Genomic DNA, 17,497 nt, shown 5'->3' on the forward strand with positions numbered 1-17,497 from the left:
TCATAGGTACAACCCTCCCAAGCTTCCGGAATGGAACGACACAATTATGGCGCAAAAATAAATCGTAAAAAGCCAGGCAATAAAGCTCTAACACAAAATAGCACGGCAGTTCATCCAAAATCAGACCAAATCACATTTTTCTCTAAAGATTGAGTATGTACATATATATATATATATATATATATATATATATATATATATATATATATATATATATATGTATGTATACCATAGATAATTAGAATAAACTTTGATTTTCATATGTAAGGGGATATAATGAAAGATTCCAAAAATGCAAAGGATTTATTTCATGAAATATTTCAATTTGAAAGTAGGTTTCGTCTAGTTTTAGATAATTTTATCGTAGTTACCAGTCAAGACTTATCAACAGTCTTGGGAAAACAATAATTTTCGGATGAATTCATTAATCAAGCAGTGTTCAAAACCAACAATTCTTGTGCATCTAACACTTCTCGGTGGTGACAGTCGAGGTGGCCTCTGATGCACCTGCGTCCTCCTCTCTTTCAGTGGCACAAGAAAGGCAAGGCAGTTTCTTCTCCATTGCAGCTCGGTATTTGGGATGACTGATGGCATAAACAATAGGGTTGTACACAGCATTGGCCTTGGCGAAAACCGAGCCCCAGATGGTGAAGAGAGGTGTAATGAAAGGCTTGTAGTGCATGCCTACAAAATTGATAACAAAGTAAGGGCTCCATGCCATGAACCAAAGTGAAACGGTCATGAGGGCTACTTTGGCCAGTCGGCATTCGTTAGATGTCTTCTTAGCTTCTGGGTCATTTCTCAAAGACTTGACTCCCATCTTCTTGGCCTGTTCGCGCATCTGTTTCTCGTGATTGGCAACAGCCTTCAGGATGAATGTGTAGCAATAAACGATAATGAACAGAGGAAGAATAAAACAATCAAAACCATAGAAGTACAAGTAAAGATGTCCCCACAGATCATCAGAGAGGTAGTCTGTACCACAGGCAGTCATGTTACCTTCAGGAACATATCTATTGAATCCGAAAAATGGAAGCATGCACCAAAGTGAAGTGTGACCCCAAACATATAGAATTCGTAGCAAAGCACCAGAGTTGGTTAATGGTTTTGCTGCAATACCCTTAACAATGACGTTGTAACGATCCAGAGTAATAAAAACCATGGCCCAAATAGAGGCACAGCCACAGATTGAACCTACAAGAGCATAAATCTCACAAAAGAGACCACTGAAAGCCCACATCTGATAGTAACAGTTTACCAAAGTTGGAGGAACCATGAATGACATCATGATGAAATCGGAAGTGGCCAGACTTACGATAAACATGTTTGATGGAGTCCTAAGAGATTTGGTGTTCATGAAGACCCAGATAACAACAAAATTACCACAAACGGCAAGACTACCCATAACAACCATGAATACTCCAACTAGGTTGTACCACAGAGGGTTCATGGGAGGAAATTGGTACCAATGATCATGGATGTAACCCAGAATCTCTCGTGGAACCCTGTCGACAACGGTGTAGTTACCGTATGGGTTCGTAGAGGGCAGGAGGTCACTGCTACCCATGTTGGATTGCTCGTCCCAGTAGCCCATCTGAGGAAAAAGAGGAAAAGTATAAAAATTATAATAACGTTCTAAGGTTTTGTTCTTTTTAAAAAACTAGTTACAGTAAATTTAGCTTTAATTTAAACAACAAACAACTATATTTTTTATCAAAATTAACTTACATTAATGTCATTTTTGCATTAAAATACCGAAAGAAGAAAGACATCTAAGATGAGCATATTCTTGAATTCATAATGAGTGTACTTTCGATCAAATAGAATATAAAATAGAGTTCGCTCTCGCAATTGCACCCTATGATGGAAATACGAATAAATGCCAACTCCAATTTCCATTTAATTTTCTTTATCTACTTAAAAAATTTACATCAATAGATTTGATAGCAATCCAAAACCCACAGGCAACATTTTTCCATAGTTTAATGGGGCAAGTTGGCATTTGTTTCACCTCAAAACATAGATAGAATAGGACTATTTTATGAGTATGTTTTGAAAATAAATGTTAGAATACTTTAAAATACCAATGAAATAATATCTAAAACCCATGTACTTGGTTTTCTATGTGACACCTACGTTCTCAAAATGTTTCGAAGGGAGAGGAGATGGTCAGCAGCCGTCAGGAACAGTGCCCGGGATACCGTTCCAGGTGCTACCGAAGCCAGAATGTAACCGTTCACAGATGACTTGCCTTATATACCAGAGCTCCACGCCTAATTGCATTCTGCTAAGTGTACTCAAGAAAGAGAAACGGAGGCACCACGTAAAATTAGCCAGCAAAGTTAGGTAACTCTAACCAATAGATGTGTAGTGCTTCTTTTTAAAAGGGCATCGAGAAAATTGCATTTATAGAATCTCGTATAAGAAATGGTTGGTTGATATGATAATGTCTTGCCTAATTCACGACACAGTCTTCCGATATAAAATGAATATCAAAAGTCAAGTATATGAAAATAGATAAAAATACCTGTTGGTAATAGAAACAATAAGATAAATGTAGACAATTTACATGAACGGGTACATCGATTCTCTTAGAGAGAAAGTAGTGCCAAATATTTCTAATATTATCAGAATTTTGTTCGAAAGGCGTTTAAAGGAAAACGACAAATGTTAACTAAATATACTATATACTATATAATGACGGATAAAGATGCATTTGTCAGTCATTAAAAACTTTTACGTTTATTTCAATGTTGAGAATTCACCATAGAAAAAGAAACACATCTCTTGTCATAATGCATTCAGAATACTAAAAACTATAATAACATTCTCTAATTAATTTCTCTTAGGTATCAACCTGCCTATTCCTACATAGAATTATAGCAAATTTGTCAAGTCAGCAAACTTACGGTCTATTGAATTTCTTATTCCTGATATATATATATATATATATATATATATATATATTATATATATATTATATATATATATATATATATATATATATATATATATATATATATATATATATATATATATATATATATATATATATTAATCTCAGGCACCATCGCTCAATTAGTTCATTATGCATGTTGCATAAGATTTTTCATAATTCTGACCATCCTTTACATTCAGATCTTCCTGGACAGTTCCATCCTGTTCGTAATACTGGGTATGCAGTTAACTCTAATAGGGCTTTCTCCGTCATGAGGCTCAATAACACACAGTATTCTAGATGTTTTATTCCAGCTGTGACCAAGTTGTGGAATGATCTTCCTAATCTGGTAGTTGAATCAATAGAACTTCAATAAGCTCAAAGTTGCAACAAATGTTTTTATCTTGAACAGGCTGACATAAGTCTCTTTTAGTCTATATTAATTATGTGTTCTAATTTTGTTAATGTTTTTATTAAATATTTTATTTTATTTTATTCATTACTTCTGATATCGTTTATTTATTTCCTTATTTCCTTTCCTCACTGGGCTATTTTTTCCTGTTGGAGCCCATGGGCTTATGGCATCTTGCTTTTCCAACTAGGGTTGTAGCTTGGCTAGTAATAATAATAATAATTCGTAACCTGGCGTTAGACATGTAAGTGTACTTGTAATAATTTTTATAATCTATATAATTGGATTATTTTGTTGTTTCTCTGACGATGATGTTGATAAAGATGATGATAATGATGATGAGCATGATGATGCTTTGTATATCATTATTATTGTCACATGAATTTTAAAGCTTTGTATGGCCTAATTCACTAGGGTGAAGTAGACTGTTCCCTTTATTAACAAGGCTCACAAACAAGACAATGGTAAATATTGCATAAAGGACACTATTTCTTTTTAAATGTATTTATTATAAAAAATCCTTAAACTTAACCAATAATGAAAAACTAACACGCAAATACAAATTATTAAGCACACAGCATCGTATAACGTAAGTAAATTGACGAAGGCAAGATAATCGGTACGCGACTTTCGGTCAACACCTAAAAGAAAACCCAAGGAGAGATAAAATACACGTAACAAAAGGTTATCACCACCCAAGACTTATTACGGTAAATGCTGTCCACTCCTAAAACAAAATTATTCACGTAAACTAACAATAATTATACACATTCTATATACAATATAGAGAAAACAGAACTCAACCAAATATCACGAAGATTACCTTGGGATTCTTTCAGTTTATGCAAGTGCTACTGGACCACGTCCTTATACGGCCCCACTACTCTTCACAGCAGAGCACATATTTGCTCGCTGACGAGCTCCCTACTGCTGTAGTCAAAATCTCGGCTACGTTATCGCTTCGTTAACAAGACAAATGTGTAAACAGTACATTAAATACCCAACAGGTAAACTTCTTAATACATGTCATTATATCACATGACAATTATTATTATTATTATTATTATTATTATTATTATTATTATTATTATTATTATTATCTATATATTAATACGATAGCGTATACTCTTACAAATTCACATTAGCCTTTGATTTCTTAACCAAAGCACATCTTATATAGTTTTCCCAATTTTGTCTTTAGCACCTGACTTTTTTTTTTAAACATTAGACAAAATATTGAGTTCTATCAATATCCATAACCTAGACTATGGAATTAATATCGAGCCATTTTATTCAAACATGTATAGGTTAGGAACAAGATAATTAGTATTGGAAATATCATTTCATGTAATTTAAACGGCTTCCGCTAGTTGTTATTATTATTATCATTTCTATTGTTAGTATTATTATTATGTGGTCTTGTTAATATGATATTGCCAAGCGAGACCATTTGTTTTTATGTAATTTATTACAGAATGAAGATTGTACAGCTACGAGGTTTAGCCTGTGTGCGTTGAACTTGAGCGAATTACTGTTTTCTTAACAATTCATTATCTAAGAAGAAATACAGGGATATATTTTTACCTCCTGTATTCGAGCATCCCGCTGCAACACACTTGTGAGGAATTATACAGCATAAAATCTCAAACAATCGATACAAAATCTCTTTTCACCAAGCAAAATCTTCTGTTCTGGCCAACCAAAATTGTTTACATGCACTTCTTGCCACCCAAGTCTCTCAGTGACGTCATAGGTACAACCCTCCCAAGCTTCCGAAATGGAACGGCACATTTATGGCGCAAAAATAAATCATAAAAAGCCAGGCAATAAAGCTCTAACACAAAATAGCACGGCAGTTCATCCAAAATCAGACCAAATCACATTTTTCTCTAAAGGTTGAGTATGTATATATATATATATATATATATATATATATATATATATATATATATATATATATATACATATATACCTATATATATACATATATATATATATATATATATATATATATATATATATATATATATATATATATATATATATATATATATGTATGTATGTATACCATAGATAACTAAAATAAACTTTGATTTTCATATGAAAAGGGATATAATGAAAGATTCCAAAAATGCAAAGGATTTATTTCATGAAATATTTCAATTTGAAGGTAGGTCTCGTCTAATTTTAGATGATTTTTATCGTAGTTACCAGTCAAAACTTATCAACACTCTTGGGAAAACAATAATTTTCGGATGAATTCATTAATCAAGCAGTGTTCAAAACCAACAATTCTTGTGCATCTAACACTTCTCGGTGGTGGCAGTTGAAGTGGCCTCAGATGCACCTGCGTCCTCCTCTCTTTCAGTGGCACAAGAAAGGCAAGGCAGTTTCTTCTCCATTGCAGCTCGGTATTTGGGATGACTGATGGCATAAACAATAGGGTTGTACACAGCATTGGCCTTGGCGAAAACCGAGCCCCAGATGGTGAAGAGAGGTGTAATGAAAGGCTTGTAGTGCATGCCTACAAAATTGATAACAAAGTAAGGGCTCCATGCCATGAACCAAAGTGAAACGGTCATGAGGGCTACTTTGGCCAGTCGGCATTCGTTAGATGTCTTCTTAGCTTCTGGGTCATTTCTCAAAGACTTGACTCCCATCTTCTTGGCCTGTTCGCGCATCTGTTTCTCGTGATTGGCAACAGCCTTCAGGATGAATGTGTAGCAATAAACGATAATGAACAGAGGAAGAATAAAACAATCAAAACCATAGAAGTACAAGTAAAGATGGCCCCACAGATCATCAGAGAGGTAGTCTGTACCACAGGCAGTCATGTTACCTTCAGGAACATATCTATTGAATCCGAAAAATGGAAGCATGCACCAAAGTGAAGTGTGGCCCCAAACATATAGAATTCGTAGCAAAGCACCAGAGTTGGTTAATGGTTTTGCTGCAATACCCTTAACAATGACGTTGTAACGATCTAGAGTAATGAAAACCATGGCCCAAATAGAGGCACAGCCACAGATTGAACCTACAAGAGCATAAATCTCACAAAAGAGACCACTGAAAGCCCACATCTGATAGTAACAGTTTACCAAAGTTGGAGGAACCATGAATGACATCATGATGAAATCGGAAGTGGCCAGACTTACGATAAACATGTTTGATGGAGTCCTAAGAGATTTGGTGTTCATGAAGACCCAGATAACAACAAAATTACCACAAACGGCAAGACTACCCATAACAACCATGAATACTCCAACTAGGTTGTACCACAGAGGGTTCATGGGAGGAAATTGGTACCAATGATCATGGATGTAACCCAGAAGCTCTCGTGGAACCCTGTCGACAACGGTGTAGTTACCGTATGGGTTCGTAGAGGGAAGGAGGTCACTGCCACCCATGTTGGATTGGTCGTCCCAGTAGCCCATCTGAGGAAAAAGAAGAAAAGTATAAAAATTATAATAACGTTCTAAGGTTTTGTTCTCTATAAAAAAAACTAGTTACATTAAATTTAGCTTTAATTTAAACAACAAACAACTATATTTTTTATCAAAATTAACTTACATTAATGTAATTTTTGCATTAAAATACCGAAAGAAGAAAGACATCTAAGATGAGCATATTCTTGAATTCATAATGAGTGTACTTTCGAACAAATAGAATATAAAATAGAGTTCGCTCTCGCAATTGGACCCTGTGATGGAAATACGAATAAATGCCAACTCCAATTTCCATTTAATTTTTTTTTCATCTACTTAAAAAATTTACATTAATAGATTTGATAGCAATCCAAAACCCACAGGCAACATTTTTTCATAGTTTAATGGGGCAAGTTGGCATTTGTTTCACCTCAAAATATAGATAGAATAAGACTATTTTATGAGTAATTGTTAGAATACTTTAAAATACCAATGAAATAATATCTAAAACCCATGTACTTGGTTTTCTATGTGACACCTACGTTCTCAAAATGTTTCGAAGGGAGAGGAAATGGTCAGCAGCCGTCAGGAACAGTGCCCGGGATACCGTTCCAGGTGCTACCGAAGCCAGAATGTAACCGTTCACAGATGACTTGCCTTATATACCAGAGCTCCACGCCTAATTGCATTCTGCTAAGTGTACTCAAGAAAGAGAAACGGAGGCACCACGTAAAATTAGCCAGCAAAGTTAGGTAACTCTAACCAATAGATGTGTAGTGCTTCTTTTTAAAAGGGCATCGAGAAAATTGCATTTATAGAATCTCGTATAAGAAATGGTTGGTTGATATGATAATGTCTTGCCTAATTCACGACACAGTCTTCCGATATAAAATGAATATCAAAAGTCAAGTATATGAAAATAGATAAAAATACCTGTTGGTAATAGAAACAATAAGATAAATGTAGACAATTTACATGAACGGGTACATCGATTCTCTTAGAGAGAAAGTAGTGCCAAATATTTCTAATATTATCAGAATTTTGTTCGAAAGGCGTTTAAAGGAAAACGACAAATGTTAACTAAATATACTATATACTATATAATGACGGATAAAGATGCATTTGTCAGTCATTAAAAACTTTTACGTTTATTTCAATGTTGAGAATTCACCATAGAAAAAGAAACACATCTCTTGTCATAATGCATTCAGAATACTAAAAACTATAATTGCGTTTTCTAATTCATTTCTCTTGGGTATCAACCTGCCTATTCCTACATAGAATTATAATAAATTTGCCAAGTCAACTTTCATTTATTATATATCATATCTTTAAAAGCGAAAATTACTCAGATCTCCTTGGTGAAAGTTTTATCAGTTAAATCATATTAATAAATGAATCGTAGAAATTAGATGAAAATTCCAGAATAAAGAAGTTTTTTTGTGACGTTCAGTTAATTATATACAATATACCTATTTATGAAGTATTGCTGTATGTTGTTTGAAATAAACGTTTTCTTAAAAATGATAATATACGATAATATATGATAATAATCATTTTGTTATGTATTGAAGTAGAAACTTTATATTGAAAAAGAAAATATTCCATCAGATTCAAAATAAGGAATACATGCAAATAGAATTTTTTTTATTGCTAAATACCAACGAATAATGATAATAAAAAAAACCTTCACCTAAAATAGCTATGAGCCCAAATTTATGTGGGGCTTCAAAGGTCAAAAAACATTTTACTCTTTAGGAACCTTCCGAATATTTTGTCATTTTAGAGCAGATATTAATTTAAACTTTCTGTGTTACAATTGCATTTGAAATGTGTGATTTTTTCAACTAAAAAGACCTTTGTGCATATATCGTTTTATAGGCAATCTAATTAATTTTACTTGTATGAGATGTAGGATTGATTGATTGATTCGTTGATTATATCCCGGCGTGACAACAAATGCTTATTACTTAGTACAGTATCTATATAAGGGCACAAAAGATGTAGGTTTACCTTGGACTTAATAAACTAACATAATAAAAAAAAAAAATCAGTTTAATGCACGTGCAACAAGCAGCGCCCATAGAAATAAAGAAGAAAATTTCTCTCTCTCTCTCTCTCTCTCTCTCTCTCTCTCTCTCTCTCTCTCTCTCTCTCTCTCTCTCTCTCTCTCTCTTTTCAACACATCGTTCATAACTTCCATCGGACTCCAATCAACCTAAATAACACAAGAAAAGGTTGAATGTAATATGAATGGCAGAGGCAACGGACAGTGTCAATGCTCTAATATGGCAATGCCTTAGAGACTGATCATACATACACATGATCAGCATCTATGCCTGGAGATGTATCTATATAAGTTATTAAGGTTCAATCAAATTTTCCTTTACTGACTATGAACCTGTATGATTAAATCTTGTTAGTTTTTAGGTAAAATGTTTTTTATTTCTTCTGCCTGCAAAGATATCTTATATTTCTTTTTGAATTTTGGGGGACATTCGAATCCAGTCAATCTAGCACCAAATAAGAGGGGACCAAGAGCGTATTGCAACAAAACTTTTCTCTTCCGGAATGTACACCTTAGAGTGCCTAGTAGTTAAGATAAAGGGAAAAACATACCTGAAACTGCAAATGAAAGATGTTCTGATTATTAGAGTTTCGTTCAGAAGTTAGAATCTCCAAAGTAAACTGATAAGGAAGACTTTACGTTTTGTACTCTATCCTAAATAAACTTAAACTGTTTGTAAACAGGACAGTTCAAGACTCCATGATGTATCTAACTATGGTTTCAACACTTCAAGACAAGCTGAGATATTATTTTTATAGCATATATGAGTGCAAATGAAAATACTTAGTATTCACAGAAATTCTCGTATAAGAATTTCTATATATACTTGATTTTAAAATGAAATGTTTTAAGTTTCCATTATATCTGGGTAACAGGAGCTCTTACCGAAATATAGGTTGACATTTCAAGTATTCAGGATTTCTGGTGAACTTTATCTTTCTTTATTTCTTGTTGTGGAGGATCATTTTTTTTTTCATTTTAATTTTTTTGTTTGTCGAATCCTTGAGAGAGAGAGAGAGAGAGAGAGAGAGAGAGAGAGAGAGAGAGAGAGAGAGAGAGAGAGAGAGAGAGAGAGAGAGAGGTTGTTTGTTAATTTTTTTTTTTTCGTTAGATAGTTAAGACCAGTAGTGAATGTCTTGGGAAAAGGCTTTTTTTATTGACTGCAGCCACAGGCAGTTGTGTTTGTGAATGATGGATTATCATTCTTATTTACGACCAGCTTTGGAAGTGATCATTTATTTATCAATTATACTTCTTCCTTTGTCCTTAGTTTCCTATCAATTTGGATAGAAGTTAATTGTGGAAATCGGACCCTATTACGGATCTGGAAAGATTTGTGCTAACAGATTGACACGATTAATAATGACAATAGGTTTCTTAGGGATTATTGGTTAGAATCATTCTTGAAGAATTGATGATGTTTATGAGCATGACGAGGACCGAATACAGACGATTGATTTGATTGTTTCATGATTATACTTCTGTGCCCTCACCGTCCCAAAGAGAGCTGTGACTGTTGGTTTGACGTCTCAGTCTAGAGAGTGGGCGATGTGGTGCTAGTGCCACATATGCATGATGTATATATGTCTATATTCCGTTTTGATAGATCGTTGTATCAATGTTAAGTTGGGTTTAGGTTTGTTTTGTCTGTATTGGCATTAATAAATATAGCATTAAGGTTATATGTAATTTTGAATAGCCTTCCTGTGCAAGAGTCCAATTGTAAGATTACGAGTAGAAAGTTTGTTTTGGCGAGTCTATTGTCTCTTAGTAATATTCAAGAGTGAGGGTTTTTTCTTATCCCGCCACAATGTATATAATATGCATTACTAACTGTAATATATCAGTAGCAGATATAAGTACTTGCATTTTCTGAAAGAAATCTCTGACTTATGGTTAAGAGACTTGTTCTGAGTGATAGAGGAAGTGACGCTAACAATAGGACAAGTGTACAGTATTGTGACACTACTTTTACATTAGCTGGACAGTCGACACATGTGAAATGTTTTCATGAATACTACAACTCAAATATTGATAGAAAAGATTCGAAGAAGCGAACCAGCCGCATTAAGTCTGTTACCCAACAAGTATTTCTATATTGAAAGAAGCTTGTCTCTAATGAAGGTAAATCGTTCCCAGTTCGTACCCTGGAGAAATAATGGTAAGGAAGGTCAGTCTGCTCAGTAAAGTGAAGCCTACCTGCTGCCACATGAACCTTACGGATTAATGGAAATGCTTTTGCTATTTTTTTTTCTCTTTTCTTTTTTATAATGCGTATTTTTTATGGTAGCCTTATGCCACTGGTCCGTGGCGGGAATTTAAAGCAAAGCAAAGTAAATAGTATATAATGCTATAAGTGGAGGATAAAAGCCATTTACATTTTTTCATTGTTATACAGAATAATAACTTACCTTATCATCTATAAGAACTTAATTTATTATCTCGAAAAACAACACAAACGTTTTCATTATCTCATATACCGGTACATGTAACCTATTACTGACTCAAATTAAAAGTTATTCAAATTATATCAACTCAAGTTTTCGTCTTTACCGTATATTCTCGTGTACTATTAGGGTATCAATAGAAATTATTGAACGCTAAAATAATGAGGTAATTATATATCTGGTGACTGATTACTGCAACCTTCGATTGAAGTTTACTAGTAATATGCATACCAGCATAACTAAATCTCACTTGCAAACACTTTTCAAGTATTGCTTTGCCCATTAAGTGTAAGTGATAATCGATCTCTGGAAATATTGTTTTGGTTCTGTAAGTTGCTATTACTGTACTATCTAATTTATGGAAGTTTACTCTCTCCAGTGTTTTGTTGCATAACAACATTTTCTTTCTATCTTTTACATGTATTGCATACACAAATTTTATTGAAATATTTGAAAAGGTAAGGATACCAGAAGAGGGACAGGAAAACATATTGATATACATATTTAAAGATAAAGATGATGTCCTGGTATGTAGAAATTAGAGAGGCATGAAACTTATATCCCACATGTTGAAGACTCTGGAAAGAATAGCAGATGGCAGGCTAAGAGAGGAAATGAGTAGAGGGAAAGAACATTAAGGATTTATGAAGGGATGCAGCCAAATGGTTGGAATGGTATACATTAAGGTTTATAGGTTACTTATGAAAGGCATATGCAAGGGACAGAGACATTGCCCTGAAGACAGGACAATACGTCCGAGACTGACCATACATACGATCATTGAGGGCCAGGCAATAATTGCATATGATTCGGCAGGTAAATCTATAGGCTCCCCTCCCCCCGCCCCACCATCCCTAGCTCACAGGGATGGTGAGGTTACAGACAATACAAGAAACTGTCAATCTTGCGTAAGACTTGAACTCAAGTCCGGCAGAACCCTAGGCAGTGACATTTTTAATAATACGTCAATAGTCAACTAATAAAGAAATTCAGATAGAAAAAGCGACACTTGCATCTGGTATTTATAGACGTTAAAATTTCTATGAAAGAATACCAAAACAACAAGTACAGAGATTTTTGAGGGCGAAGAAGATACCGGAATTATTTAGGTGATGTATATGAATATGTATACTAGAGTGAGAAGCAGTATTAGAGAGACAGATGGATTTGAGGTAGGAGTTTGCTTGCACGAAGGGTCGGCACTTATCCCATTCATATTCAACATCTGATGGATGTAAGGACCAAAGATGTCACAGAAGCAGTTCAAGGTACATATCATATGGAGATGACATTGTTTTGTGTGCAAGGAGGAGGGAAGAGTTTGAAAAGCTCGAGAGGTGAAGCACTTGAGAGAAGATGAATGAGAATAAGCAGGTCAAAGATTGAATATGTACAGTATATATGTGCCTGCCCGTTTAATGGTTTAAAGGCTGCTCATGAATGGCAAGGGCAAGGGACAGTGACATTGCTCTATTGAGCAGGACAATGACCTAGAGACTGACCATATACACAAATGATCAGCGCCCAAGCCCCCTCTCTACCCAAGCTAGGACCAAGGAGGGCCATTTAGTGGTTGTTGATGACTCAAGAGATAGACCTATAGGCTCCCCCAAACGCCCATCCTTAGCTCACAAGGATGGTGAGGTTGCAGCGAACAAAGAAACTAACGAGTTTGAGTGGGTCTCGAACCCCAGTCTGGTATTCACCAGTCAAGGACGTTACCACATCGGCTACCACAACCCAGTATTACTGAAGAAGGTGGACATAGCAAAAAAAAAAAAAAAAAAAAAAAATGAATGGGGAAAGAAATAGAGTACAGAAGTTCAAATACTTGGGTCTATAGTAGAGGCTATTGGAAGCATGGACCAAAAGTTCAGACGTCAAATTCAAGCTGGCTGGAACAACTGGAGGTCTGGATCTTGGGTTGTTTATGAATAGATGATTGTAAGACCAACTATATTATATAGAATAAAAACAGCAAGTATGAGGAAGTCAGAGGAGAAGAAGATAGATCTAGACGAAAGGAGAAGAGAAAGATATCTGTCTGTAGTAACAAGTGAGGATAAAATTCAAAATGAGTATGTAAGAGGATAAACGAGGTCGCTGAAGTATCAAAGAAAATAGAGGAAGGAAGGCTTAGATGGCATGATCACTTGTTAGGAAGAGATGAACATTATGTTGGAAGACATACGATGGAGATGGAAGTTCGGAGTAGAAGGAGGAGAGGAAGATCAAGAAAGACATGGACTGGTTGTGTAGGGGAAAATTTTCTATGCAAAGGTATTGATGAGAATGAAGGACCGAAGAGAAAAATGTCTAAAGAGGACTCATTCATAAGGACGACCCCATTTAGTAAAGCTGAGAAGAATTACACACAAAAATTTATATGTATATATATATACATATATATATATATATACACACACACACACACACACACACACATATATATATATATATATATATATATATATATATATATATATATATATATATATATATACATATATATATATATTTATATACACGCACACACACACACACACACACACACACACACATATATATATATATATATATATATATATATATATATATATATATATATATATATATTTATGTACCGTGCTAGGCGGTATATCTTAGCAATCCATGTTTGCCAATGGTTATAATCGTATAAGCGGATGAGCAACTTGGTGGAGTAATGAGAGCTTTAGGTGTGAAGGAAATTTCCCCTAAATCTTGATGATGGCAGCAGGGTGGCAGCTTGGGCTTAAGGCGATGGACAAACTGTCTCTTCGGCTTTTACTCCTGATGCCTGGCGGTTGATCAGGCTAGAATTAGTATAGACCAGCAGGGGTCACTTGCCTTAGTTAGATAGTCACTGCGCATCACAAGGAACTGGCTATCCTTTGATGTACCTAGCCAATGAATCCTCTATGGATTTAGTAAGTCATGGGAAGAGAAGATGACAGAATGGCCCCCAGTCCCGGGTCTAGCGGGGTGCTAAGAATATGCCGGTTTATAGATACTGAAGAAAAATTGAAAATAGATAATGGGAATGTTAGAACCATGAATCAGAATTGGGAAGTTACGGCAAGTGGAGAGTAAATTTATTAGATATAGTTTGGATATCTTGGCCCTAATGGAAATGCATTGTAAGGGGATTGGCAAGGAAACTTCAGACCAAGGCAATATACATATCTATTCAGGAAGATCAGATGGAGTTGGAAGGGAAGGGGTATGATTGATGATGACACCAAAAGCAGAAAAGCCATTAACCGAATGTAGAGCTGTAAATAGCAGACTGTTACTAGCAAAGTTCAAATCAAAGCAGTGCAATATGAGTATTATTGTTTGCTATGCCCCCAACAAATGATTACCCTGAAGAAAGGAAGGAAGTATACCACGAAGAACTGCAGACGGTGATAGATGAGAATCCTGAGAGAGATATGAAAATTGTGATTGGCGACTTCAATGCTAAAGATGAAAGAAATAATAAAGGGATTGAGAATGTGAAGGGTATCGAGGGTCTTGGTGAAGTTTCAAATGAAAATGGAGCATATTTCAAAAGTTTCTGTTCAGCAAACAATCTTGTCATTGAAGGTACTCTTTTCCAACACAAGAACATCCACAAGTATACATGGGCCTCACCATGTGGCAATTGCAAAAATCAGATAGACACATTGTCATTAATAAAGGGAGAAGGAGGACACTGAGAAATGTAAGAAGCTATCGAGGTGGAGATATTAGTAGTGATCACCAGGTCCTCATTGCCATACTGAAATTAAAACTGAAAGCACCCAACAGAAAGATTGATAGAATACCTATGATTAATACAATTAAGCTTTTAGAAGAAGAGCACAGAGAAACATTTGCTATTGAAGGCAGGAATCGATTTGCAGTCTTAGAGACTTTAAGAGGCGAAGAACAGACAATTAATGAAGAATGGTATGAAATTAAGAACATAAATCAGTCAGTTGGTAGTGAAGTCTTGGGACATGCAGTTACAAGGAGAAAGCCATGGATATCAAATGATACTTGAGATACTATGAAAAGGAGACAAAGACAGAAATTGATTGTTTAAAGTTTTTAGGGAGGTAATGAAAATTACCAGGTAGAGAATGCTAAGTATTCAGGTATTGATAATAGAGTTCAAAAGAAAAGCCAGGAATGACTGGAGAGAATATTTAGACAGTAAAGCAGATGAGGCTGACAAAGCTATGAATTCAAGAAGTATCACATTTGGTAATATATAGCAGGTGAGTTTGGGAGCTCGTGACCCGGGATCAAGCCAATCTGTTTTAAATATTGGTGATAAAAGGGCCGTGTTTTTTTGTTTTTATTGAAGGCTTGAACAGTTTAATGTTGATAAGGATTCTATGTATTGATAAGATATATTTAGGAGAGGTATAATTTTTTGGAAAGTGCAAGATGTTTTCGGAAAACCCAATTGTTCAGGAATTATCGGAACCTAATGTAACTAAAGCTCAGTGGCTCTTTATTTTAATGGTATGTGGTGGCCATGCAAATGATGGAATGATTAAAGCCTAAACGAAGTGTCTAACCTTAGATAAACTCAGGAAAGTTGCCAGAAGAAAATATTGCAGCAGCTCGCCATCTTTTGTAGAAGGTTGAAGCAGAATTCATAGAGAAGCAAGTATCAGCTGACCCACAAACTGTAGGAATAAAAACAGAAAGGATTTAGAGGCTGAAATTAGATGAATTGCAGCAGAAGAGAATTTTAATAAATTGAAGATAGTGGCAGAACGGGAAGAAAGAGAGAGAAAAGAGGCAAGAGAGATTGTAGAACATAAGAGAGAAGAAGCAAGACACAAAGAAAATAGAAACAAGAGAAATTGCAAGACGGGAAGAAAGAAAGCGAGAAGAAGTAAGATATGCTAGTGAAATTGAAGAAAAAGAGAGAGAGTAGGCAAGAGAAATAGCAAGACAGAAAGAAAGAGAGAGAGAAGCAAGAAAAAATGCAAGACACTAAATCGCCACTATCGGAAAACTTCCATAATAAGAAATTCGTCAGTTTCCTCTTGAAAGCCTTAATATCTTCAGTCATTCAAATGTATCGTGGGAGCTTATTGTATCGTTTCGGGCCCGCAAAAAGGCTCGAGAGCCCACAGTAGACATATATGTAGGTTCCAATAGTTTGAAACCATCTGTAACTATTTTTGTGTCAACACGATTTGTTGGCTGCACGGTATGTTGCAATTCTCTTAGATATATTGAACGATCGGTTCTTATATCTTGAGTGGGTTATTGTACATATCTTAGATTCAATTATTGCTTTAATTGGCAACCAATGTAAATCAATTAGCATAGGAGTGATCCTTTCTCTAGATGGGACACCTTTTATCAGTCTTTCTCCACTATTTATTATGTTTTGTAATTTCTTAAGTTGTACTTTTGGTAAATTGTAATAGATGAAGTTACAGTAGTCAATCCTGGTAATAACAGTTTATCACAAGTTTCATTAAATCGTATTCATCCAAGTACTTTTTATAAAAAAAATATTTCTTAGATGATAACCAGTTTGTTTTTTGGGCATTTAGAGACAAGTTACAGTCAAGAGATACTCCCAGGTCACCAACTATATTAGATATCAGGACCGAGTCATTATTCATGTTTATTTGCATATTACCTAAGTTTCTTATGCTGTTTTTCTTTCCTACCACCACAAACTCAGTTTTGTTCTCATTTGATTTTAGTTGTTTGATTGTCATTCATTCTCTTACAAAATCGAGGATTCTGTTTAGAGTTTCAGTAGTGTCCTCTATATCATTTATGGAGAAGTAAAATTGTGTATCATCTGCAAATAGTTTGAACTTCACACCATGCTTTTGTAATATTTTTGATAGACCAGTAGACCAGTGGTATAGATGCAGAATACGATTGGGCCAAGTACACTCCCCTGAGGTACCCCACTGTTTAAAGGTTCTCATGATGGATAAAAGTTTCTAATATGCACTCAGTAACGTATGCTAATCAAGCAGTTTTCAGGTATTCTAAAGCTAGATCTTCAACACCGATGGACCGTAGATCCTTTGAATAGTGAAAGCAGAAATATAGGACTGAAAATGAATATTAGCAAAACTAAGATATAGGTAATTGAAAATGCAGAGACAACAAATAAAGGTTATTTACGAACCTTTAGAAATTGTTAATAAATGTAAGTACTTAGGACACCCAGGACAT

At 34.9% G+C, this 17,497-nt stretch overlaps 2 protein-coding genes across 3 annotated transcripts; both read right to left on the reverse strand.

Moving 5' to 3' along the window:
* Nucleotides 1–289: 289 nt before the first annotated feature.
* Nucleotides 290–4,277, reverse strand: LOC137637839 (rhodopsin-like). Of its 2 annotated transcripts, none has more exons than XM_068369948.1 (2): nt 4,174–4,277; nt 290–1,594 (listed from the first exon to the last, which is right to left on the reverse strand). In XM_068369948.1, exon 2 carries the CDS (start codon nt 1,592–1,594, stop codon nt 464–466), a length of 1,131 nt encoding a protein of 376 aa, XP_068226049.1. In that variant the 5' UTR covers nt 4,174–4,277; the 3' UTR covers nt 290–463. The 2 variants fall into 2 exon arrangements, with proteins under 2 accessions (XP_068226049.1, XP_068226051.1); XM_068369950.1 differs by lacking the exon at nt 4,174–4,277 and adding an exon at nt 2,137–2,238.
* Nucleotides 4,278–5,488: 1,211 nt separating this feature from the next.
* LOC137638456 (rhodopsin-like) lies at nt 5,489–7,434 on the reverse strand. The gene is made up of 2 exons (XM_068370527.1): nt 7,318–7,434; nt 5,489–6,784 (listed from the first exon to the last, which is right to left on the reverse strand). Exon 2 carries the CDS (start codon nt 6,782–6,784, stop codon nt 5,654–5,656), a length of 1,131 nt encoding a protein of 376 aa, XP_068226628.1. The 5' UTR covers nt 7,318–7,434; the 3' UTR covers nt 5,489–5,653.
* Between the last annotated feature and the right edge of the window lie 10,063 nt (nt 7,435–17,497).

This window comes from Palaemon carinicauda, chromosome 3, assembly GCF_036898095.1.
Source record: "Palaemon carinicauda isolate YSFRI2023 chromosome 3, ASM3689809v2, whole genome shotgun sequence".
Taxonomy (NCBI): Eukaryota; Metazoa; Arthropoda; class Malacostraca; order Decapoda; family Palaemonidae; genus Palaemon; species Palaemon carinicauda.

Excerpts from the sequence above, each read along its gene's own strand:
- LOC137637839 (XM_068369948.1), bottom strand. The coding sequence starts at position 1,594 with ATGGGCTACTGGGACGAGCAATCCAACATGGGTAGCAGTGACCTCCTG.
- LOC137638456 (XM_068370527.1), bottom strand. The coding sequence starts at position 6,784 with ATGGGCTACTGGGACGACCAATCCAACATGGGTGGCAGTGACCTCCTT.